General features: G+C 41.5%; 1 protein-coding gene across 1 annotated transcript in view; it reads right to left on the reverse strand.

Annotated features, from left to right (window-relative positions):
* The window catches only part of FNDC1 (fibronectin type III domain containing 1), a gene marked incomplete at both ends in the record, with an annotated part of 63636 nt that overhangs the window by 27654 nt on the left and 10134 nt on the right, over positions 1-25848 (reverse strand). The window contains 8 exons of the mRNA XM_079532594.1: positions 1258-1373; positions 2106-3911; positions 4696-4884; positions 6890-6997; positions 7287-7474; positions 7790-7904; positions 9039-9137; positions 10934-11137. Coding sequence (XP_079388720.1) covers positions 1258-1373; positions 2106-3911; positions 4696-4884; positions 6890-6997; positions 7287-7474; positions 7790-7904; positions 9039-9137; positions 10934-11137 — 2825 coding nt within the window. The remainder of the gene's footprint in view (positions 1-1257; positions 1374-2105; positions 3912-4695; positions 4885-6889; positions 6998-7286; positions 7475-7789; positions 7905-9038; positions 9138-10933; positions 11138-25848) is intronic.

Genomic DNA, 25848 nt, shown 5'->3' on the forward strand with positions numbered 1-25848 from the left:
AAAACAGCTGAATTGTGTGCTGTTTTAACCTGGGTTATTACATGCTGTGGCACAGAGCACAAAAATACAAAAGCTGCTAGCTGATGAGAACTGGGAAGAGTACAAGAGCAGTACTTTCAAGTTGGCAAGAAAAGCTTGAATTTGGTGTTGCAGAAAAGACTGTAGCAGGAGGAACAGTAAATCATGAGATTTGCAGAGGTCAGGCAGACTCTGGAGGCCTTCAGGCCCCAGATGATGACAGATGACGACACAGGTCCTCTTGCTTTACAAGATGTTTAGAATGTTCTACTTGCAGCAATGTCTCCCTCTCCTGCAGCAGGGACAGATGCCCCACAGCTTCCCTAGGACCTTTCTAGCCCACTTTCTGAAGTCTATCTGAAGAATTTTGGACTTGCTTTTCAAAACGCCTTCCTTGAATGTGAGTTACCTGATGCACTTTTCTGTGCTCCTCTATTGCAATAAAGAAGACTGAAATGGCCATAGAATAATTGGTTTTATGCCCCTTCTTTTACTTGTATCATGTGGTGTTCTATTCTATGAGCAGCTCTACTGACATCACTGAAGCTGGTCAGAGCCTTACCCTACCCAGTGTTTGAACAAGCATGCATGAAACATTATTTTCTTCACTACAGTGGTTGGTCATAAACTGACTGGAAAGGATTTTAAAAGTCAAGTATTTAGGCACCTAGTAGGACTTGTTATTAATAGTGCGTGAGATCTGAAAGTATCACTAGAAATTAGACTGAAACACGAAACACTCAAAAGTATCATTTTGAGGCCTGTCACCCCATAAAACCTACTGTGACATATTTGGTTTTAGAGCAACTTGCCATTTATGGAGCAACTTCTCATGTTGACAGTCTTGTTCAAGAGCCTCTCTCTGGAGATGCATCTGGAAGAAGCATCATCACAGAGCTCATCTTTCATGGGAACTGCTCTGGACAATTTCCATTCACACTGTGCAGCAGCATCCTGAGTCACTGGGGAGCATAAGTTCCACTGACCATGACAAAAAAGTTTTGCTAAGTCTACGGGAGTACTGATGCAGTTAAGCATTCAAAGTTTTAAATAAAATGTTTGAAATGTTTGAATAATGAAATAGAGTATTTAGATTTAAACAAAAAAGTGGAATTACATCATTAAACCACCTAATTTTACAGCTTCTTTGACTAGGGGTACTCTTTCTCCTCTATTCTCAAAGAAAAAGTAAGTAAAACAAAAGGCCAAAACATCTCGAATTTGCAGAGGTCACCCTACCCACTTTGTTCCTTGTGGGCCATTGATTACTCTCTGTCCACTTGGTTTTCCATTATTACCAGTTAATATTTTTCCATTTCCATTCTTTGTTGTAAGGTTAGGTCGGCCATTGTAACCTGAAATAAGAGAAGGAAACAACAGTGGTTTAGAAGAAAATTGTGCATACTACAAAGCATAGTAGTTTATAACATAGTTTAAAATGCAGTTTAAAATGCAAAGGAATACAAAACCTCTTAAGAATATACTGTTAAATGCAAATCTTGTGTAAGTGTTTTACTGGTGAAGGTTCTAAGATGACTCCCACTAGCAACCCTTAGCTTTGTTTAACAGATGCAGATATTCAGGACTTTCTCATGATACATCTCAAAATCTGTAATCAATATTCAAAAAGTAAGCAACTGAACCAATGTGTAACATCATTGCTGGATGTGAGAAGCCGTACAAAACCCTATTCAGCTGCCCATTTGGGCTGCCATGCATTGCAGCAGAGGTGGAAACATGGCCATCAAGACACTTTTGAACTTTGTAAACATTTGGGGTGTGTGTTGAGAGAAGAAATCTTATTAAACAGAACAACTTTCCTAATCTATCCTTACACAAAACTGAAGACCCAGAAATCACTATGGATGATGGGAGCCTGAGCAGATCAGACTTTGGGACCAAAGGCCTAGGGCACACATGGATTAGACAGTGTCCTCAAAAACTGGGCTCCCTGAGAACGTCCAAAATAAAAAAGTAGAATGTTATACTAAACAACTGAGTTTGCATTCTGATAGAGAACTTTTCAAGGATTGCTGAACTTATGAAAACCTCAATTCAGTAACATCAGTAGAACAAAGACAAGATACCTTGCCTATAAGGAGGTCTAACAAACTGCCGCTGGGAAGGGCTCCGTAGCCTGGAATTCAATAGTCGCTGGCGAGGGGACAAAGTGGAAGAGGAAACAGTTGGAGGAACAGTGTGTGTCGTGGTAGATTGAGAATAACGTGGCCAGATGAAGCTTGGTTTAGAAGGGGTATGTTTGTTAGAGGAATGAATAACTCGTGACGCCACAGCAGAGCTGCCTGGAGATTCAGGAGAAGATATTTTTAATGTTGGAGTTTCTTCCTTCTCTTCCTCTTCGGATCCTAGTTTGTGAGGTAGAAGAGTGTCCATAGATTTTCTCTTATTGCTAGCAGTGTCATATGTGTTTTTATTACCTCTAGAAAGAGAAGGGGACCACTTTGCTGCCAAAGATGTAGGTTTCTCTTCCATCTCATTCTGATCATACTCACTGTTATAATCATCCTCTTCATCAGAAACGGACTGACGAGATTTAGAAGAGGAAAAGGAAGGAACTTTTCGAGGAAGTTCAGTTTGGGACATTTTAGATGGTAACAGGTCATATTTTTTCTCTGTATGGGACACTATTCTTGTAGCAGCCCTTGATTGACTAGATAATGAGGGACGAGTTTGTCTTGAAGAAGAGGATGATAACTTTGAATTATACTGGTTGTCTTTTGCTTTATCGCTGGCAGAACTAGAGTCTGGCTGATTAAGTTTTGATTTGTGGGAAGGTACCTGAGAACCTGGCTGCTGTTGCTTTGATTGAGACAAACTTGAGCTTCCCTGAGAGAAAGATGTAGGTAATCCCCTAGAAGTGGACACTTCCTTAGGAAACACAGAGCGACTGCTGGCTCTGTCACTGTCTTCTGTTACATCCTCATCATTATCTTCCTGCAATTCCTCATTACTCTGGGATGAGACAGGAGATGGTAGCCGCCTGCCCCTGGAATGCAGTAAGGAAGGACTGGTTTGTACCTTCTGCAGAGGTTCCGAACGGGAGGTCTTCTGGGTCTTTTGTAATGGAAGATGAGAAGAGAATGTCTTTTTAGGCAAAGATACACTTGGATGGCTTGGGTCCACCTCATGAGTTACAACAGACTGCCGATTTGATGGCAAACCCCTGAGTCCAGGCTCTGAAGTTTTAGAAGGCACTTTCACCAGCAAGGGATTTGGCTTTTCTTCCACACTGCCAGAGAGATCATTATTTTTAGCTGGCAGAGAATGGGAAGAGGCTTTAGGAGAAGGCACATTAGTATTACTTTGCCTCAGTTGCTTTGTTTCGTTATCTGAGTACGTAGGAACAGACGAGGCAGAAGAGCGCTGTGCTGAGGATGGTGACAATGCTGATGGCTCACGTTTCTCTGCGCTAGTCTGCCGTGTTGCGTCTGGTGTGTGGATCCGAACAGGGGTCCTCCCTGAGGCAAGAACAGGGTGGACTGTCCGACTAGAAGACAGGGGTCTAACAGTCCTCCTGTGATCCTGGGCTTTTGGCAGTGTCACTGGAGCTTCTTCAGATGAATTATGATCCTCTGTCACTTCAGTAGACTGGAGATCAAGTTCCAGCTCTCCTGTCTTTCTGGAGGGTAACTGAGATTTACTTGGAACACCTCCTCGAGTCAAGACTTTATTCTTATATTCAGAAAGAAGACTGTTTTTATCACCAACACCAGGTGAATGAACAGATGACTGCTTAGAGGAAAGTGACATCTGCACTTGTGAAGAAACAGAGGAACTTTGAGAAGGAGATGAACCAGCATTCACAGGTTTTTTAACCCCTGAATTGTCTTGAATCTTTCTTTGTTGCTGAGCAACTGAATCCTCATTAGGAGCTGAAAAAAAAAAAGTGTTTATTCATAACAATAGCAGAACAAAATACAAGAAGAGAAACCAGTCAGGTAGCAAGAACAAGACTACTTAGGAAAACATGAGACAGTATTTATTTCTGTGCTAATCCACTTATGTGGATTTTTTGGTAACTTGAGTAAAACTTCAAGCAATTAAAATCAAATATCTAAAAGTGGGGCTTGCAACATTCGGTCAGCAGAACCAGATCTTTAGCAGAACTTAGTCATGTTTATGACAGCATGCTGCACTGTTCTGTCTGAGACAGGACACATTTTTAATTTAGGATTCAGCAAAATCCCACAACAGCACCTCTTTGGCAAGGAGGCAAACACAGAGTTGTATGAAAGTAGGCCAATTTAGCTGACTTTAAAGAGCAGGAGTTGTCAAGAATAGTGCAACCAAAGAACTAAGTATGGTTTTATTTGGCCTTTGCGTAACAAAAGCACATATATTCATGCAGCATACCAGGAAATAAAGTATGATGTGCCTTTATTTAAAGTATTACAATGTTCATAATATTACACGTGGTAGAGCAATGAATGCTCATTTATATGCTTATCTACTATAAGCTTATCTGCTTGTCCATAAGCATCTCTTTGGACAATATAATGATGAAAAGAGCTAGCAGAAACAGTGTTGAAGAAGTAAAATCCCCCAGGTTAGATAGAGGGAGCACAGGAGAAGCTACGAAAAGCCAGAGAATGAATGTAACTGGAACCTAGGCAAGAATAGACAGACTAAGCAATTAGTGACTGGCTTGCTGCTTACCTGCTGGGATGGCGACACTGAAGGCTTTAGACTGAGGACCGGGTCCCCTCCTGTTTGCTGCACGAATTTTGAAAATATAGCGCTCCCCAGCCTGCAGACCATCTATTATGGCTGATGTTGTAGCTCCAGAGTAGGTGATGGACTTTGCTCCAAAAGGCTTGAGAGCAGGGGCGTATGAAAGAATGTATTCTGAAATGATTTGGCAGACGGTTGGAAGGAGGAAACTGAAAACAGTCCTGTTTCCAGCGGACAGACTGTATGGGTAGGATGAATTAGAACGTGCATTACTAAAATTAATACACTAGCAATGCACGTCGAGTCAACAGCTGGAGTACAAAGAAATGATATATCTACAGATCGGTAAGTTAAATAAATATTTGTTCATCTTTATAGAAAGATAAAAACAAATCATTTCAATGATCTAATGACTGAGGTGATTTAAGAAATTTGTCTTGTTCTCATCTTTCAGATTAGGATTACAGTGGTACACATGCACCCTGCTAGTTGTCTGTAGGAAGGGATAACTGTGGGCATGAAGAGGAGCCACATGTAGATTTCCTTGTTTTTTGAAGCCTCTATAAGAGGCCAAAACAGGATTCTGAGAATAAATTCCAAATGAATGAGTGAAAAACTCTAAAACTCTAACACTACTAAGAACATGGAAATCATTTTTTTTCTAAAAATGAGATTGTATTCAGTGCATTAAGAAATAATCCAAGCACATGTCATCAAAACAAAAAAAAAAAAGTCATGAATATGGAAATGCATTTGCTGCTTAGACAAAACAAACACCACATGGTATTAGAAGGTATTATGAACTTTGAATTAGATTTTGTTTGTTTTAGAATGCAGAGGAGATGTTTTAATTACAGAAAAACTGGTGTTACTCTGGTAGCTTTCAAATGGCTACCAGAAGGCAGTTCTTTAATATGTGGTATAAACACATAAAAAGGAAAGACTGCAAAACAAAAGGACAGAAAGACAAAAATCCCAGATTATCACGTGCTATCAAAATGACTAAGAAGTGCTAATTCAGTGATTTCACTTAGCCAGTGTATATATTATGTATGCTGTTTATTTAGTTTAAATAACACTTCATAGTGTAACACTCCATGTAACACTTCATAGCCAAGCAAAATGTAATGATACACTAAGTGCATATAAGTGTTCAGCCCACAGGTATCTTTAAAATAGTTCATCTAGATGAACTGTCTAAAGATCAGCAGCCAAATATGGAAGAAGGGTTACAGACTGCTCAAAATTACAAGCAGATTTTAAATTTCAGATAATGTCCCTGCATGACCATATTTTTAAAATAATAATTCATAGTCAGAATTGCAGTTCTATTGAAGTAATTGGCAAAACTCCTTCTGAGTTCAAAGAGAAAAGAAGTCCAGCATTGCCTGGAAGAATGAAGAATGCATACAGCAAATCTTTTACAGGGACACAGCACACTTCCCTCCAGGACTGGGACTTTTTAAATCCTGAGATGCTACAGCGCTGATAAGGCACTTCCAGAAACCTGTGTAACTGGAGAACACAATCCCATCAATCAGTGGGAATGAGAGAATCCAAAAATCCTGCCTATTTCTTTTTGGAGGGAAAAAGGGAAAAAAAATCCAAGAAAGCTTTTTTTTTTTTAAACATCCCATGCAAGTTAATGGCCACTCACTGACAAATGAGCTTTCCACCCACGTATGACACTGCTACACTGCACAAGCCTTATGTGTGAAATCTGTTGAAATCTCTATTTGTGCTTGCTTTATAAGCAGAGGCTTTCCTTCCACAGTAATCTACAAATAAAACACAGTACAAACTCACTCACATTCTTGGCAGCCACTCAACGCTTCCTTAGTTTTTTTGTTTGTTTGTTTTGCCTAACAATCCAATTACAAATCCTTTGGGAAAAACCCTTCCTGAGCTCCATTTCAACCTGCTTAATGATGAAGAAGAGGTAAGTATGCATGTGTGACATCTCAGGAAGCTCTGTGATATCCTCGGAACAAGGTGATGGCTTCCCAGCAGTGCAGTAGAAAATCTGGGCTGGAAACAAGGAAATCTTGCTCGGGTGTGAGCCACTAACATCTAAAGAAGTCCCAGCAGAGTCAGCAGTTTAAGCTTGCTGCGTAGTGGCAATCTGCTTTTGAGAAGACCAGATCCAATTCAGAGTTACAAACTGAGAATGATGACTTACCTTTGACTTTTCCTTCACTCTCTGGGAGAGCATCCCAGGATGCTGCTACAGAAGTTGGTTTACCCTTCAAGGGCCAAACATCTAAATTTTCAGGTGCACTTGTAGGAGCTGTGAAATAGACAAACAATAGAAAAGGCAATTAAGAAAGCATGAGCTACGTGGCACTTGCTTTTTGCTTCTTCTTCTCGTGGCAGAAATGCCTATATGGTCATTTCAAAGACAAATGCAAAGTACATACAGAGCTCAGGTCCATGCATGCCCCTATTACATCTCTGTCAGGCTGATGCATCCAAAGGAAGAGGCAAGTCCAAGCTGCAGTGCTGTTCCTCTAATATACCCAAATCACCTCTCCCACTCTCATCTCACTGCAGCAGCACTAGTTCTTCTCCATACATACCCGCCTCTGGGGTTCGTTGGAAGACAGACACACTCCATTTGCCTTCCTTTTCTCCCTCCAAGATTTGGACAGCAAACTCATACATGGTATCTGGTGCCAAGTTCTCCACCAGCGCCCGCCGGTTGGACACCTGCTTGTAATCCCACCTTGCTGACTCTCCCTTTTCTCGATAACGAACATTGTACTGTCTGGGATTAGACACACAAGGAAACAAAAGTTCAAACACAAAGCACATTAGCAGAGTGAAAGCAACAGCCCCCGAGGTCCCAGCCCCATGTTGCTGCCTAGTCCCCATCCCACTGTGGTTTCTCTGCTTACTTTTACCTCCAGATGGTGAAGCACCCCCTACCAGCCACTGTCATAGAGACATGCACATTCCTGTGCCCTAAGTGAAACTGCTCCCGCTACCAACTGTTATTAAATAAATGCAGAACTAATCATTACTGCACTGTCAGCATTTCACCTCCAGTGTCTATTCAGACAAAGACACATGGGCTAACTACCTATTTGCTGCAACCTTCTGCTTTTCATACTGTTGGTCCGTCCAAGCAACGAGCACAGACTGAGAGGACATCACTCGAACAGTTATGTCCTGCACCACCTCCACCTCTTCCTCCTCTGAAATGAGAAAATAAAATGGCACATCAATAATAAGAATAGTGGAGATCCCATTAAAAAAAAAAAAAAAAAAAAAAAACCAAAAAACCAAAAAACCCTAGTAGTTTATGCTATAATAGGCAGACAGCATGGATGCATAGCAAAGACAGTAGTAGTGGAAAAGCACATGCATTTGCTTACAGGACTTGAGTACTCATATATTCTGTAGTCCTTTAATATTTTGCTCAAGCAAGCAGCTACAAAGCACACTTCTTTCAAATGGGCTATTAATGTAGATAATACAAGATTTTCCATTGTAAACAAACTCTCCTGCACACTGGCAAAGAGTTCTTATCTACTACTGAAAAGTGGATTAGAGGACCTATCCACAAAGAACACACATTTTTCATTACCTCTCATGATAGCAGTGTCTCATAAACAAGCCACAGAAGTGGAAATCTCTGCCTTTGTCCTGAAAGTGGTTGCTTGCAATGGGAGCATGCGAAAAGTGAAAGTAAGCATGAGTAGTGGATGGCAACACCTCCATAGAGAAGATGGGATTTTAATAAGACATAGCTCCCAGTTCTGAAAAAGGTATTTTCTATCACCATCAAAATACTTGAAACAAATCCATCCACACTACACTGTTCTAATCATAATGCAAGGGAGCAAGAAGGTGGCATAGGCAAGGAGATGACTCAGAAATTCACTCATCCTTTCTGATCCCATCTACAGTATATGTAACACTTTCCCTCCAAAGGAAAGTGAACACTTTCCTATGACTTTGCTGTCTGGGCTGACTGGAAATCAACCCTGCAGAAAACAGGGCAGAGGTGTGACAAGAAGGCATCTAGTTGTGGAGGTGCTGGCTTCCATTTAATCAAGCCTTCTCATGGGGTTATTGCAGTTCATAATGTTTGCCAATAGCTACAGCAGAGGAGATTAAAAAATAAAGAAGAAAAAAAACAAAAACTCAACCATATTATGGGATTCTGTTTTTTTATTAATACTGCTTGAGACACAGAAGCAAAGACAACCACCAAGCACTTTAACCCACATAGAGAAACCTATCTCTAGCATTTGCAGTCAAGAAACACAAAGCTATCACAATTCAAAAGTCTCCAGGAATTGACAGTTGATGTGAAAGAAACATACCTATGACTTTCCTTTTAGTTAAAGATGACCTATAGACAGGTTGACTGCGTCCTTGGGTACTCCGTGATGGCAAAGAAACCACATGAACTGATTCAGAGGCTGTACATGGGAGGGAAAAACAGATTTTTCTGTAAACTTGATAATTGTACAAAAAAAACAACAAACACTTTACAGGCAAAAATCCATTTTATTCTTTTTTAAGATATGAAAGGATACATAATTTATTTGGATTCATATAATTTATTTCATAAGTTTCAGAATGCATATGGTAAGAACAATAAAGTTGGTACTAGAAGCAGGAAAGCAAATTATTAACATGAAAAAAACACATTACAAGATTTCTATCCTCTAGCCTTGAGTTCCTCTCCTGAGTATTTGATTATTTAAAAAACATTTGTTCTCCATCTTGAAAAAACTGTAATATAAAAGAATGAAAACAAGAAGATGGTTAAAACCACGTTACATAGAATTTCTCATCAAGATGCACTATGATACCAAATTCCCTCTAAAATCACGACCAAAAAAAAAAAAGATAAAGCAAAAACCCACAATACATAACACCTAGAGACAACCTCAGCCTGAAGAAACATAGAGTAAGGATGAAAGTGTAAGAAACAGAAGCAGGAGCAGCAAACACAGCAGCCAAGCACTACAGAGAAACTCGGACCAGAAGAGAACTGGATTGCCAACACAACATTTGCACAGATGTGGAAGAACTTCCAGCTACAGTGAGTCTCTTTCCAGAGCTGGTCTTGGCAGAAAGATGAAAAGAGAAGGGATGAGAATAATTAGGAGATCCCAGCTAGGAAAGGCTGTGAAACCCTGGAATAACTGATAAAGGTGACCTAGAAGTTCTCTCTCCTTGGATAAACCAAGATAAATATGTTCTTTTTGTACTAAGCCAACAAAATAAAAGAGGAAATAGATATTTAGATTACAACGCCAGGAATTCTGGCAGTCATATGTGATTTCTGAACCATCACCAGTCTTGTAATCCAAAACCAAACTGTCTGTGGGACAGGCTTCCAATATACAGGAGAGACTAAGAATTTTAACCTTAAGCAAATGCATCCAAGCAGTAAAGAGCAGCTAAAACTTCCAAGAAGAAGGTTAAAGTGAGAGCCATGAATGCAGACTTTGAGCCCACTCAAAATAGAGAGCTTACAGGACAAAGACGGGTAAGAGGAGAATGACACAACCCAAAAAGAGATGCTCTGCCTATAGAGAAACAAGATTGCTTCAAACGCCATTGTTACAGCTAGCTGGAAGTCCTTTAGGTCAAGAGCATGTGATCTATGCAAATCATCACAGTATGGCAGGACAGGACAGGAAGCACAGCAGAGGCCAATCTGACACATACAACATAGTGGCCAGAACCTCCCTAAGAAATTACTGAGGACATGGGCATATGAGGGTAACATGGTAACATGTGAGTGTTTTTTATCCACTGGCCTGAAATAATGCAGGGACAATTTTTAAGAAGAGAAGAAGAAACGGTGGATTTGAGAGGTGCCCCCCCCCACCATGTGAGGAGACTCTGAGCTATGCCTCTTCTTCTCTGCCCTTCCTCTGCTATTCACACAGGTAACTTACACATGGCCTCTTTTTAATATATTTTACTATGCTTTCCAGCTTGGTAATCACATTTTCATGTAACACCAAACACACAGCAAACATTTTCATTTATAAGAAGAAATAATTCTGATGGCTACAATAACATCATCTACGGCCACGTAGCAGCAACAGGCAATTACAAAAGATTGCTTTTTTGCCAGGAGAAAAGCCTTGTCGGATACAGCAAGAGAAACCAAAGACAGAACGAATTGATGGGGTCACTGCCAAGGGCAGTCTGGCAGCAGTTCTCCCCCAGATGGTATCATAAAAATCTGGCTTACCAAGTTTTCTTGCTTCCTGGTTTTGCCGTTCTTGTGGCAGCGGAGCGTAGCTCATCCTTCGGCTGCCCTCTCCATACCCACGGATCTGCGATCTGCTGCGTGGACCCCTGAAGCCCGCTCCATAAGGTGGCCTCCACCGAAAAGAAAACCTGCCATCTGGAGACTGGGCACGAGCTCTCAGGGGTCTGCTTGGCATGTCCTTCTCTTCAGAAAGTAAGCAAACACACACAAACATCACCACAGTTATTATAAAGCATATGACATATATAGCAGCCCACATACATCTGTTGGAAGCACACATATTAAATAACATCAGAACAAAGAATATAATTTTATAGTTTTTTAATTTTGCTCTAAAACCCAAACGCAGAAAGAAGCTTTCCTAGCAGGACAGACAATACTCCACAATGTCTTTTCTCAGGCATTTCAGACAGAGTGGTACAGCACACCCAAAGTGAAAACACACTGTAGTACAAGAACTGCTGCCAGAAACCAGGATTGTCTTGCAGCTTTCCTGTTTAATCTTTCCCCATTTTTTATAAATCCCCTTTCCATAGTTCAGGCACACAAGAACATTATTTTTCTGGCAAGTGCTAAAGGTCAGTGTAAAATGAAGCACAGAGCAATTTCACTATTTTTAAACTTTTAGAAACTAATCTACATTAAAAGCAGGTTCTCTTCTCCTAAATCCTTCCCTAATGGTTCTGCTCACTGACAGCCTTGCATTTAACAGGTCTGTTCTACAAATGCCTCCACTTGACTTCACAAACTCCCACTACATGACACTTGAGCATTCTGTACTGTAACAGATACTTCATGCAAGCCATTTGGCAAGTTAGCAGTGCTCTTTTAAGAAGCTATAAGGCAAGGATTCCTCAAGCAGCTAGTTTGCTTGTACTAAAACCCTCTCACCCATTGGCTAAGCCAGCTACTGTAACTACAGAAATGTCAGAATGAGAGCCTGGGACTGTACCAGCAGCCAGTTGCAGAGACCTGGGCAGACATCAGTGCACTGAAGTACCCCCTGCCAGAGCAGCAGTGAAATTCTCTTTCCTGCACCAGCTTGAGAGCTCCTACTTATTTCCAATTATGTTACCTGAACTGTGTATCAATGTCCCCATGTCCCCACATACACCAAAAGCAGATTCTTTGCGATGTTCCTGCTCAGTGACACATCTATAACTGAGCTTTTCACTGGGTCCTGATCTGCTGACAAAGTTTCAACTTCTCACAATCTACCAATAAACTTTTATTCTATTAATTTATTCTTTGGAAAGGACCACAGTGACTCCCACAGCTGTTTGCAGCTGTTTGCATTCTTTGAAATCTCTGAGAAATGCAAGATTTCAGTGCTAAACAGGTATACAACACATGCAGAGAACAGCACACTCCCAGGGATCTATGCCATTGCACTGAAAAACGGCAGCAGCTCAGCACAGTAAACTTTGCTGAAACTTTTATTTCACCTACAGAAAGACAAGATCATCATTTTAAACACACAGACTTAACTGTGCCTCTCTCTTGGTAGCCGCTTCTCACCAGTCCAACAAAACGAAGCAGCTATGAACCCAGATTAATCAGCCAATTAAATCAGTACAATAAAGATAACTGCTTTCATGAGGCTCCCCAGTCACATTTCAAGGAATGTTCAGACACACATGCTGTTAAACACCTGCTCCCACAGAGTTTATTCTTCTTGCTCTCCTGAGCAGTTGTTGAGCACAGATTTCGGAAGCTCACCAGTCATGGATCATGCAGGCAGAAATCTTCAATCACAGCATCACCGTGGAGAAACAAAAGACAGCAAAATCCAAGTTGGAAGGAAGCCCTAGAGGTGGCCTGTCTGACAGGAGCCAGACCACCTCCAACAATGAGCAAGGCCAGCTCAGTCTTCAAAACCCCATGGACAGAGTTTGCAGAGTCTCCCTTTGGGCCCACTCCTGTGCTGCACCAGCTGCCTAGAGGGAAAGTTTTCCCAAATGTCCCACTCAAACCGCAACTTGTGGCTGCTCACACAGCCTAACAGCACCAAACAGCAGCTTTCTTGTAGTCCTGGTTCAAGCAGTGGCTGGCTGCTGTGGGATATTCTCCACCTTCCTCTTGGCCAGGCCAGGCAAGCCCCACTCTCACAGCTTCTAATAGCAGCCCATGTGCAGCTGGCAGCCATAACCTCTTCACATCTCAGCATCCCTCCTGGGCCCCATCCTTGGAGGTATTCAAGCCCAGGCTGGATGGGACCCTGGACAGCCTGATCTGGTAGGTCACAGCCCTGTCCATGGCAGGCAGTTGGAGCATAATGATCTTTAAGGTCCCTTCCAACCTAAGCCATTCTATGATTCCATGAGCTGGGTCCCATTGGACAACCATTGTGGCTGTCCAGCTCTGGCCAGAAGGCAGTAATAAAAGCCCAGGTTTCTTCTCAGCAGTCCTGTACACTGCTGAGAAGTGAGAGCCTGCTGGTGTGGAGAGCAGGAAGCAACACTGCAGTGCATCAGCTCTGCTTCACCATGGCTTCCAACTGGAATTGAAACAGAGAACTGTAAGTGACAAAGGATTCAAAATAAACTAGCCTAGCCAGTAAGCCATATGGCAAGAATTCAATTTAAAACAAATGTGGCTTTATGCAAAGAGAATTTTACCGGCACTGATACTGAGTGAAGGAGATCAGCTGAGGTTTTAAAACCAGTGCTTCCTAAAGGTTCAGTTATTTTCCTCATTGTAGCACAACATTTATTGCCCATTGCTTCTATTTTTCTAGTTAGCTTCACTCCTATTATTCTTCTCTCATTACAGTTTGACCAACAGGAAAGCATCCAGGACAGAGCTATCAAAGAACAGTTTAGATAGTTCTGATGGTAAACATGGAACCACCGAAAACACTATTTTTATGTGAAGCACGTGTCCAGCTAGGCAAGGAAGTTCTTTCTCATTAAGAACAAAGAGCAGCAGAATGAAACTTGTCCATGCTGCTGCAGCCCATGGCCTGGGAGCCATCAACCTCATCTAGAATATGGCTGATGGCTCTGACCTTGGACACAGAAAAAGACTGCTTCGTCTTATATAAGCACCTGCAAACTTGCTGTCCCAAAGGGCTCAATTGTACCACAAAGCTGGACTCTCCACTCTCCACCAGTCAGGACATTTCCCGCTCAGTGAGTCCTCACAGACAGCAAGTCACTGCTTTCTGCTGTCACATCCCCTGTATCTGTGCACTCTCCTGCTCTGGTCTCTCCTCTCACATTGGCCCCAGCAAGAAGCATGGATTTCCATGGGAACAGTAATGCAGAGACTGCAGTGGCTGAGGAACAAGCAAAGCTAACTTAGCCCTACAGAGCATAGCCTGGTCCTGCTGGCCAGGCTCATTTGTCTTAAAAAACAAGCAAGCAATCAAAAAAAAAAAAAAAAAAACAACCAACACACAAAATTAAAAAAACCCAAATACTTGAATAATAACATTTTCCTAAACATCAGGTAGGAGGAAGAAATAAATCTGGAGCATCATTCAAAGTAATTCAGTTCCCAAAGCAGTGATTCCTGTGGGGAGCCTGAACTCCTCGGGAACAAGAGTCTTAAACAGCTCACAGTTCATGAAAAAAGAAAGGTCAAAGCACTACAAAGGTCAAATCCCATGACCTTTTTCTGTCTCTAGGATTCAGGTGCTGGATGTGCACGTGGAAATGTCAGGACTTGGATTTATGAGAGTATGCAGTTTGTTTATTTGCTGAGCCTTGCTGAGCTAAAGAAAACAAAAGAAAGCAAAATCTCTTGGAAAAAAAAATAAGGCATTGTTTTCAGTCATAGACTAAGAGAGACAAGAACAGGTGCAAGAAATGAGGTTTGAAGAAGAGAGGCTGAAATGATGAAGAACCAGGGAAGTAACTGCTTGATAGCAACAATATTAGATATTACAGTAATACTAAAGACAACATGGAAATATGAATACAAATGGAAATTTGGTGTAAACTGAGAAGAAACAGTGCTGAAATTGAGAAAAGGACAAGAGAGAAGTATGGATGGAAATGAGAGATGGACGACTATAAAATGGATCCGTTGGGGTGATGCTGGGCTTCATCTACGTTCAACCAGACTTTGTACAAATTCTCTAGTTTCTTCCGAACAGGTTAATGTGACAATAAGAACTGGTTCACTTAAACACAAAAATCCAACAGTTATGCAAGTACAACAACAAATGGTAAAGAGATCAGTAAATTAAACCTCTTTCTGCAAATGGGAGGAAAGATGCATTGGATTACAACTGGGAGTTTTCATTTCCAGTGATACAGAAAGTAGTACATTTACCAACAGGAGATCCAAACACACAGAAACTCCCATTTCTTGCTCGCTACCTGGCATAACATACCCCCATAGGATGGATGGATGGATGCTTTGCACTGTTGCTCACTCCCAACATTAATACTACAGCTCCATCCAGGCCTGGTGAGTCATTCCCAGGTAAATGGGCTTTTTAAAATGGAGTTCATAAAATGGACAGTGAGAGCAGTCAGTTTTAGGGTCCCTGAGAGTGGGGACATTTCCACCACTTCCTTGGATTGCCTATAGGCTGATCCAGCCAGGCATCTCTCCTTGTCTTTTGCAGTGGTCTAAATGTAGGCAAGTTGCTTGAATCCTCAGTGAAAGATAACTTCAGAAGGTCCAAATACAAGATATATACTTCAGATCAATGTGAAAACTGAACAACTGACAGCTATGACAGTGCCTGTGACTTCTCCTATGAGACACAGTAGATCTGACATTTATAAAAGCACACAAGCCTGCAGTTATTGTTCCCCAGTTTATACCTACTCTGGCACACCAGGAATTCAACTGGATTTCAGCAAACTCTTGATGAGGTTCCAAAAGCATAGCAATGAAAAGACTAACACTGCAAATGCATTCACTCCTGACCATTATTTTCTAATGATTTTTGGGATCGACTACCAAGCAATTGACTGAACTGAAAACTTATACTTGTCCATCTCCCCAATACTTGTGCTTGCAAATACGACCAGGCTTATTGCCTGAAAACCGATTTAACAGTTTTGTGGACCTCCATTCTGAGCAAACTACAAAGATTAACTACTAACCATCTTAAGACCTCATCTAAAGTTCTATCTGCAATTAAAACAAAATCAAGTCCTTTTCTACATTCAAGAAAATAAGAATGAGTGACTCCCCTGTGCTGTCTTCAGTGTAGAAATATTAGCTACAGCTGCAGGAATTTGTATATTGTATCTTGGACCCAAAAATGCAGGGCTGATTAAAGCGCTGGTACTGATTTATCATAGTTGAAGCATTCGCTACTTTTGCCAAAGTTTCTGTGTGTGTCAGGACTGTGGGAGAACGTTTTAGAAATGATGTAAGCCCAGAGTCTGAGGTCTAAGCTGAGGATAAAACATCCTCTAAACAACCACACAAGGAGGCAGCTTGCACTTGCCAAATCACACAGATTCTTCAGAAGGCCTCATCAATTATCGAGCAATGGAAAAACAGATTAGCTCCAGATGAAAAGGAAAGTACTGACCCCTAGTAATCAATCTGTAACTGTGGGGAAAAAATATCCCAAGCAATTCAAACCAATTAGAATATGAATGTAAAAAGTAGCTGAAATCTGAATCCACCAAAAAAATCAAAAAATAAAAAAAATAAAAAAATTGGGCGCTGTTAATTTACCACCACAAATCTAAGTGCAAAATGTTTGCTTTTGCCTTTCGCAGTCAGCAAGAACTTTTCTGCATTTTCTCCCCATATGTCATTACTTTCAGCCCTGGAAAACTGGACCTATAAAATGTGCTCCGCTGCAGAGAGAACACGTATTTGGCAGAGATGGTAGACAACATTCATACAGTCTATAAACATCTACCAATCTCTTCATTCCAGGCAGAAGTTTGTGAGACTAAGGACAGTGACACAAACTAGCAAATTAACAGATTGAAAAGAGACATTGCTTGGAGATAACAAGCTCATCAGAAAGTGATCAAACGCATGTATTAGCAACGACCAAAAATGCCAGGTGGGAAGGAAATCCTGACATGGACAGCTCTGCTAAAAATCATGATGTCTGCACTGTAACAGTAAGTTGGTGGAATTTCTTATAGATAGAAAGATATTTAATATGTTAGGTTTTCAGATAAGGCTGATCGATTCTGTACTCTGGATTTGAGACCAGTGCTCCTTTACCAAAAAATAAAAAATAAAACAAGGGAGATTAAATAAAATGTGCCAAACTGCCCAGTTCATTCACCCTCCTGAAAGAGTGGATCCTTGTCTTAAGAAGTCCTTAACTGCTCCCTGAGCACAATCAATTGTCCTCTGAGATAATAACATTGCACCACTGCCAAATTGCAAGAGCTATCCACTTTCAGAGCTCAGCAATTCAGTTTATCAACACCCTACAGCTTCCCTCCCAAGACCCATCACCTATGCTAGAAACCAGCTATGGTTACTGCATCTCTGAGATAATTCTTTAGGATATAACGCTGTTGTATACCATGCGCTCTTAAGTGTTCAAGTCCTGCCATTGTGAGGAGAAGACATAAATATATCAGTTGTACTTGTATTAAAAAAAAAAAAATTGACAGAAAATAAACAGAAAAGAGAGGCACTATATTTTGATTCTTTAGTTGGCAGCTCTAAAATGAATTCCATTTGTGAGGCAAGACTCTTCATAAAACATCAACACTCTATAGCTTATTATATCAATCTCCCCTAAATGCAACTGAGGAGAAATGTACATTTGGTGACACTTAAGTCTGTAATGTGTGGCAAATGCAGCCACAGAAGGCACCAGGAAAGCCAAAGTGTGTTCATGCACCAAGGCCTGTATCACAGCCAGATCTCTGCCAGGAAAAGAGCTTATTGTTTTCAAAAATGCTTTGCAACATGATCTCCTATCATTTCATGCCCGCAATGGGTGTTGTTTTCCTCATGGCTCTCCATAGTCCTCCAGCAGGTAAACCACTTAATGCATGGGTTTTAAGGGTTGGGACAATTTGGATACATCATTTAATTTTTCCATCCAATTTGAAATAGAGTATGAATCTGAAAAAGGAGAGAGCAAAACTTCAGTAGCAGAGCCAAGCATCTAAAGTTCTGCAATTCTTTCTGTAGCTCAAGGCTTTCTATCCAGCAGCAAAAGAAAAGCTACATTTTACCATCACTGAGAGGAAGCATAGAAAGCACTACTACCTTCCTCATCCAGCAATCCGTGCAGGGGCGGCTGCTTTGTTCCCTGCTTTCACATGCTCTCAGTGTTACTTATCTTCACACAGCTATCCCAAAGCCACATCAGCAGAAAAGAACAGACAAAATAATACAGGAAGACATTTGTTTTCTACCCAAAAATTAATGCACCGTGTCACTTTGGCAGAATACTAATGGATTTTTCCTTTTTTTCTTCTTCTTTTTTTTTTCTCGAGCTGATAGCTTGATCCAAGGTTCATTGAGAAAATGGGAGCAATTCCACTAGCTTCATCGAGGGCTGGACTGGGGCCATCCTGAGCGGAGTTCACTCCTCAAAGATATTTCCTGCAGTCGGTGAGCCAGCTCTTGCAGTGCTGATGTGGCCCTCTGAATCGAGATGCACTGCCTGCTCCAACTGCACAAGACCTTGTCCTTGACTTACTTTAGCTCAGCCACATCACACAGTGCGGCACTAACTCTAGCAGGGCTCTTCCTAGCATTGAGGTACTTAACGTGTGGAAAAGTGGAATTATCCAATTAGAGAAAATAGGATTGAAATGGGAGCCAAAATCCAGCCTCAGGCTTACTGGGAAGTAGGCACCATCAACCTTGACCCTGCATGGACTGATTGGCTTATTTAATGCCGCTAATTCATATGCTCGGCATCAGATCTCCTCCTGGAAATAAGCCAAACAGTTAAAGTAGCAGAGGCAAGTGACACACAAATCCTTTGTTTCACAAAGAAAATTCATTCAACACGTATCCACACACTTGGGCTTGGCCATGGAAAGCAGGAACTGGAACACTTTAGTTCCTGCAAAGCACAATAGAAAGTGTGCCATAATTCACCAGGCTCCAGCAAGGAGTTTTGGACAGAGGACCAGTATCCAACGGTAATGTTTGATTTACACAGAGCTATTTATTATACATCCGTAGAAGAGTTACCTAGCATCCAGGAGACATTCCTTAAATTGACAGCATTAACAGAAGTTTCCAGGGCACTCTCAGAAGAGCCCTCTGAATGCCAAGTAAAGTAGGACTTTGCAATTTGCAAACGCAACAACATACTTCTATGTGTTTAACAGACAAATTACAACTTAAGAACAGCAGAGAGCAAGTTACTGAAGGCTTCAGTTGAGGCATCTCCAGTGACCAAATCACCAAGGCCAACTTCCTCTGGTAAAACCCCAAAACCTTGTAGGGGTTGCAAAATCACACCACAGCCCTGCCATGGTCTGCAGGTGCCCACCAGGCAGGGCCACTTCCTTAGCAGCCCCAGGAGTGAGGGCTGGAAGAGCAGAGGGAAAGTTTGGGAGGAAAGGGGAATATGTGCACACACACCCCACATTGCATTCAGAGCAGAGGGGTTTAAGACAATGAGAAGCACATCTACCATTGAAGAAGGAAAGAAAAGGGGCTGCAAGTTTATTTCAAAATACTTTCCATTTTGGATCCCCTTTCCACATCCTTACCATTGGATCCATTCACTTATGTGAGCAATCGTGTTCAAAGTCACAATCCGTGTCCAGCTCTGGAAGCTTCACATCTCTCTTATCAGAAAGATGCACTACAGCGAGACATTCTCTTCTTGGCTCTCTATCAATCAGTAAGTTTGGAAGAAAAGGCAGAAGATTTGTGAGTGGCACGACTCTGTGTGACCATGACATCCACGCAGATGACAGAATCATTCCTGCTTTTTCCAAGGAATCCAAAATGACAGATGTACATACTTTTACTATGGTAGCATCCACCAGCAAAAACAATTCGAAATGCTGCTCCAGACTGTGAAAAAGAGCCAAGTCCATAAATCGTATTATTAACATTTATTCTGAGTTGACTTTTTACTGAACTAACCACATAAGCAGACTTCCACAAGTTCTCCGTGAGAGCAGTGCTAAGCTGTTCTGATACAGGATGAAGACTCAACACTCTCAGCTCCTCTGGGAAAGACTTCAGCACCGCTGTGCAGATAAGACTGCAACTTTAACTTGGAGTTTCCTGAATTCAAAGCTTTCAACACCAACATTCATGAAAAATGAGGTACACATATAATAATAAAGACATTCAATAAGTGTGTGTTTGCAAGTGTAACATTTCCCTGTGGTTATATATACATGGATATAAATTGCAGATATATCTATATGCACTGACAAAATTTATAATATACACTGGAAGATTAAAAAAGACATCACAAAGAAGTAAACATGAAATGAAGAATGCCATGCAAAGCAGCAGCATTGTCATTGCTCCCATATTGACCAAAGTAACAACACAAAACCATAAAATAAATAAAAATCAGTGTAACACTGGCTGTATTGGTTGAAGATTATTCTAACCTGCAGTGCAATGAAGCCTTGCTGCTGTAAGAACTGTGTTCTACAGCCAGTCACTATGTTTTAAGAAGGATACAGGTCCACCAAAGAAACATAAAGACATTAAGAGATCTAAAACATGACCTCAGAACTAGAAGAAACAAAAAACATCACAGTGGCTGGGGACTGAGGCACTAAGTGCTGTCTCTGAAAATAAAGGGCCAAATTGCAGTTGGAATTCCCATAAGGAACACTTGCAAAACCTCCACAAGGGGCACTTCCTATTGAACATCAGTATTTTCTGAGGAATTATCAATAGTTCCCTATTCAATACAACACTCTATTAGATTTTATTTTATTTTATTAAGTCAATGCAATATATTCAGGGAGGTTGTGGGTTTTTTTGTTTTTGTTTTTGTTTTTTTTTAACGGATGCAAAAATATGTTTCCTTCTCAATTGTTTGATTCCCTATTATCTACAGATAACAAGATCCACAGATAAATAGGTAGCTCTAACCAGATGGCTTGAACTGTCAACACAGAAGATGGAGAAGCTTCAGTTGCCATCTGGAGTGTACCCTTTGGGAAGAGAATGGTCTACAAAGATCCCAAGACAAGACCAACGTTATACCAAGCAAAGAAATGCAGGGATGGATTAAAGCTCAGCTCTGATTACCTGAAGAATAACAATTACAAAAGGCACTGACAACATCTCAGAAACAACCAAGGCAATGGGGTAAAAACATGGCAGCTGGCAGTCTGACAAGCACTTAAAAGTATCTCTCTTCGAATTCTTTCATTCAAGACTTCATCCAAAGCTCTTCAGCACTCTTCAAGCTGAGACCTTGGTAGCACACAGTTTATTTTGTAAGCTACTCCCATTCTGGAGGGAGAGGAGCAGGCAGCAAATCATTGCTACTTCCCATTCATGCTGCAGATGAAAAAAAACTCACTCCAACAGTCCAGCAAAGCTGAGCAGGAGAATCCTGGCCTCTCTTCGCTGCACGGCTCAGGCCCCAGGGCTCCCTGCTGCAACCCACACAAAGCGGGCTGCCTGGGCTCCAGAGCATATGGTTTACATCAAGCCACTGTTTCAGTTCCTGGAGAACTATGGCAACCTGCTTGACTCAGCAGCCATGTCTGGGATTATAAAACATGAAACCATTTCCAATACCAGGCCTACTGAAAACTTCCAGGTGCTGATCATGAGATGGAGATGGGTGCAGCACAGACTATAAAATTAGATATGATATGTAGAACTGTAACTCATCTACAGTAAAATCTTCAATTGTGAAAAGAAAATGGAGCAATGTTTAGAGAATAATGTATGTCATAAAAACTTTAATTATTCTCAACTCCCTAACAGACAAGAAATGGAAAAAGCTGAACATTTGGCAAAACCATTTCAGAAGTGTTTTTAAAACCAGCTTCAAAACCAACTTCAAAAGCATTACCGGAAAGTGGCTTTTAAATCCACCACTCAAGTCATTTCTTTGTCCAGATACATCTCCTACACCTGCTGTTTAATGCACATTAGTGTTATTCTGTTTTCCATGCTAGAACCTTTCTAAGTTCGAGTATGGATTCTCTTCAATGCATGCTTCATGGTTGTAATATTATTAGCTTGCTTACATTTGAGGTTCTTCACTTGGCAAAAGTAATCTTTATTTCTAGTATATCATTCTCTTAGATATGGTTCAACCATATCAGCCAGAAGCACTATCAGAATGACTAAGAAGGTAAGAATTCCTTCTCCCCACAGAGGACAAAGCCACAAATTCAACATCAACTGTTTGTGAGTGTGGTGAACCATCAAAGAGCACAAATCTATTAGGTGTTACCATCAACAGAATTAGGCTTACGACCGTCAAGTTTTTGATAGCAATTAAATTTCAAATCTCTAGTAGCCAAGCAACTTTCAATTGTATATGCAAGTATCCTTTTAATCTTTATTTACTGACTTTGTTTAACCTTTTTTAGGCTTTAAAAGAGAAGCAGGTAAGGAGTTTCTGAACTCTGTGGTACTCCAAGTCTGACTTGATATTCCCTGACCTCAGGGAGGAAACCTCTCCTTTATCACACCTGTCACAGGAAATTAGGTTTGCAAAAAGTGGAACTCACTGATTAAAAGAAAAGTTGGCAATGGACCTGATAAAGCCATCAATTTCATCTTATTCTCCCAAGCACATCCTTTCAGTTGCCCATCCTTCCAAAGGAAGGACTTTGGTGCTTCTCATCTACCATGCACCCGAGGTTTCCCAGTGCTGACCCTGTACTGCTCCTCAAGACTCCTGGCTGCTTCAGCTGGGGGCTCTGATGACTCTCAAATCCAACCAGATGGGCAAGAAATTCACATTTCTAGGTTTCAGTGTACATCCAACTACAGAAAGAGCACAAATATCAACTTACAAGCTCTGTTTCTGCGATAAATTAGAGCCCAAAGGTGCCCTAAGTGGTGAGGTCTGAATTTAATCTGACAGCACCAGAAACATGTCAGAAGCAAAGAATAAAGATAATAGAGTTTGTTTTCCTCTAGATTCTCTTCTCACAAGCTGTTTCCTAGCTCTAGTCAGAAATTCATTGACAGCCAGGAGATGTCCTGGAGGAAATCAGAACATGAATCCACATCAAGCTCCTCATGCCATTGCAGGACATTGTCTGGAACAAAAAGAGCTCCTTCAAAGCTTGTGTCATTTGACACTGTGGATATGACTCTTGTCTGCACATTATTTACACATCTGATCCATGGTGGTTTTCATAATCATATTCCCCTGTTACTCAAACCTGAGAGTACGTTAACTTCAATATCTAAATAGTCTAAAATGAAGTATCATAGAAAGGCTTAATTTGGAAAGGACCTTAAAGATCTTCTAGTTCCAACCCCCTGCCATAGGTGGGGCTGCCACTCACTGGATCAGGCTGCCCAGGGACCCATCCAACCTGGCCCTTAATGCCTCCAGAGATGGGGCATCCACATCTTCTCTGGGCAACCTGTTCCAGCACCTCACCACCCTCTGAGTAAAGAATTTTCTCCTAACATCTAACCTAAATCTTCCCTCATTAGCTTAAAGCCATTCTCCTTTGTTCTATCACTATCAGACTGCGTAAAGAAAATTGGTTCCCCTCCTGCTTGAAGGCTCCCTTAAACTACTGGAAGGCTGCCTATGAGGTGTCCCCAAAGCCTTCTCTTACCCAAGTTAAACAAGCCCAATGCTCTCAACTTTTCTTCATAGGAGAGGTACTCCAGCCCTTTGATTATCTCTGTGAACCTCCTCTGGACCCACTCCAACAGCTCCGCATCTCTCCTATACTTGGGCTGCAGGCAAGGACACAGTGTTCCAGATGGGGCCTCAAAAAGGCAGAGTAGAGAGGGACAATCACCCTCCTCTCCCTGCTAGCCACCTCTCTGTTGATAATAACCAGGATACTGATGGCCTTCCTTCTAGGCTGCAATTGCACACTACTGGCTCATGTCTAGCTTTTCATCCATCAAGACCTCTAAGTTCTTCTTTGCAAAGTTGTTCTTAATGAGTACTCCATAGAATCACAGAATGGTTTGGGTTGGAAGGGATTTTTAAGATGATCTAGTTCCAATCCCCCGTGCAATTGCAGGGACACCTCCCACTAGACCAGGTTGCTCAAAGCCCCATCCAGCCTGGCCTTGAAGGTCTCCAGGGTGGGAGCATCCAAAACCTCTCTGGGCAACCTATTCCAGTGTCTCACTGCCTTCACAGTAAAGAATTTCTTCCTCATATCTAGTCCAAATCTACCCTCTTGCTGTTTAAGGCCATTTCCCCTTGTTCTGTCACTACTTGCTTGTATAAAAAGTCCCTCTTGAGCTTTCCCATAGGCCCCCTTCGGGTAATGGAAGGCTGCTATAAGGTCCTCCCAGAGTCTTTTCTCCTCCATGCAGCCCGAGACATAGAGCCGTTATCCATTCTGTGGCTACACCCATCAGAAACCTCAAAAACTCTTCCAAGAAAGCAAATACTGCCATAGAGCTAACAATCCTACAACTACATAGATGCTCTCTCCAGCACTGATGCCTGCACGATGCTGTTCTGCCCAGTCTGGACCTTTATCTGGGCATCATTTCATCACAGCCTGTCCACAAGTCTTTATCCCTGCCTGCAGGTGAGTCAGCCTCTTTCTCTGGAGTAGGCCTCCAAAAATACCTGCAGGCCAGGTAACAAAAGAGAGAGGTTATTGTTTCTAGGCTGTCATGCATTCCCTCTCCATGCCACATCCCCACAGTTAGCTTTGAAGTAGGTTGGCAGGGGACAGAACTTGAGCATGTACTTTCATGAGTCAAACCCCCATCCTGCTGCCTGCAGCCATGGCCATCGATCTCCAAGCAGTAAAACACACCCATGAAAATTGCACTGCTCATTAAGAGGCCAGCTAAACCATAGAAGCATCTTTGTGCTGCACACCTGGATCATTTCTCATGAACTTAAATCTCCATTCCATTGCTCTGTTTTCACATCAGTGCCATTTCATTAAAATCACTGGCACATTACAGAGGCAGTAAAGAACATGCTCCTGCTCCTTCAAAGGCTGAAGGAAAGATTGCACATAATTATCTTGATGGGAAATATGGACAAGGCTTATGGAAACTCACAGCAGGTGGTACACCAGCCTACACCAGCTTTCACTCCATCCCCACCAAGTAGTGGTTACTCACACTCATAAAGCTCAAGGTTTTATACCATTAGTTCACATTACTCATTTTCTACACTTAGTTTCATTCAATGAAATACACCCATTCAAACACTTAATTTCCTTCCAAACTTTGTTCAGCTCTTGGCTGCTGGGGTGTTTTATGGCAGATCCACAAAGCAGGAGACAAATGCTGCTCCTCTTGCACTGGTTTGGGATTCCATTTTAAGTGGGAATCAACACCTCTCTTCCACATTCACCTCTTTATGTCATTATCCAAAACCTTTGAAGAAAGAGTTCATCTTAGGTACCTTAATGCCCACTAAATGAATTACCCTAGTCACTTGTGGAAACAATACTAAGTGCTAACTAAGCTGTAACTAGCCAAAAACTCATAGCTTCAACTGTTCTTCAGGTACCTACACCATAATATTGATCCCACCCCACCCCCCCAAAAAAAAAACGATCAGTGAGACACTTCTGAAGCAAAGACTAGTTTTGGACCCAAAGTCTTGTCAATTTGGATGGTGTGGCTCTGGTTTTGTCTCATTTCTTTATGTGAATCACAGACTTCACCAAAATTTCCCTCCCTATAAGCTCTGGAGAACTTGCATATATAGAAGGGCTGATTTACTCCTCTCCCTAAACCCACCACAATACATGCTAAACCTGCTCCCTTACCCTGTAAAGTAGCATAGATTTTTTAATCTACCAGAGATTCACATGTTTATGTAAAGTTTTTCCATTCCATCTCTAGCTGAAATG

Source organism: Tetrao urogallus, assembly GCF_951394365.1.
Source record: "Tetrao urogallus genome assembly, chromosome: 2".
Taxonomy (NCBI): domain Eukaryota; kingdom Metazoa; phylum Chordata; class Aves; order Galliformes; family Phasianidae; genus Tetrao; species Tetrao urogallus.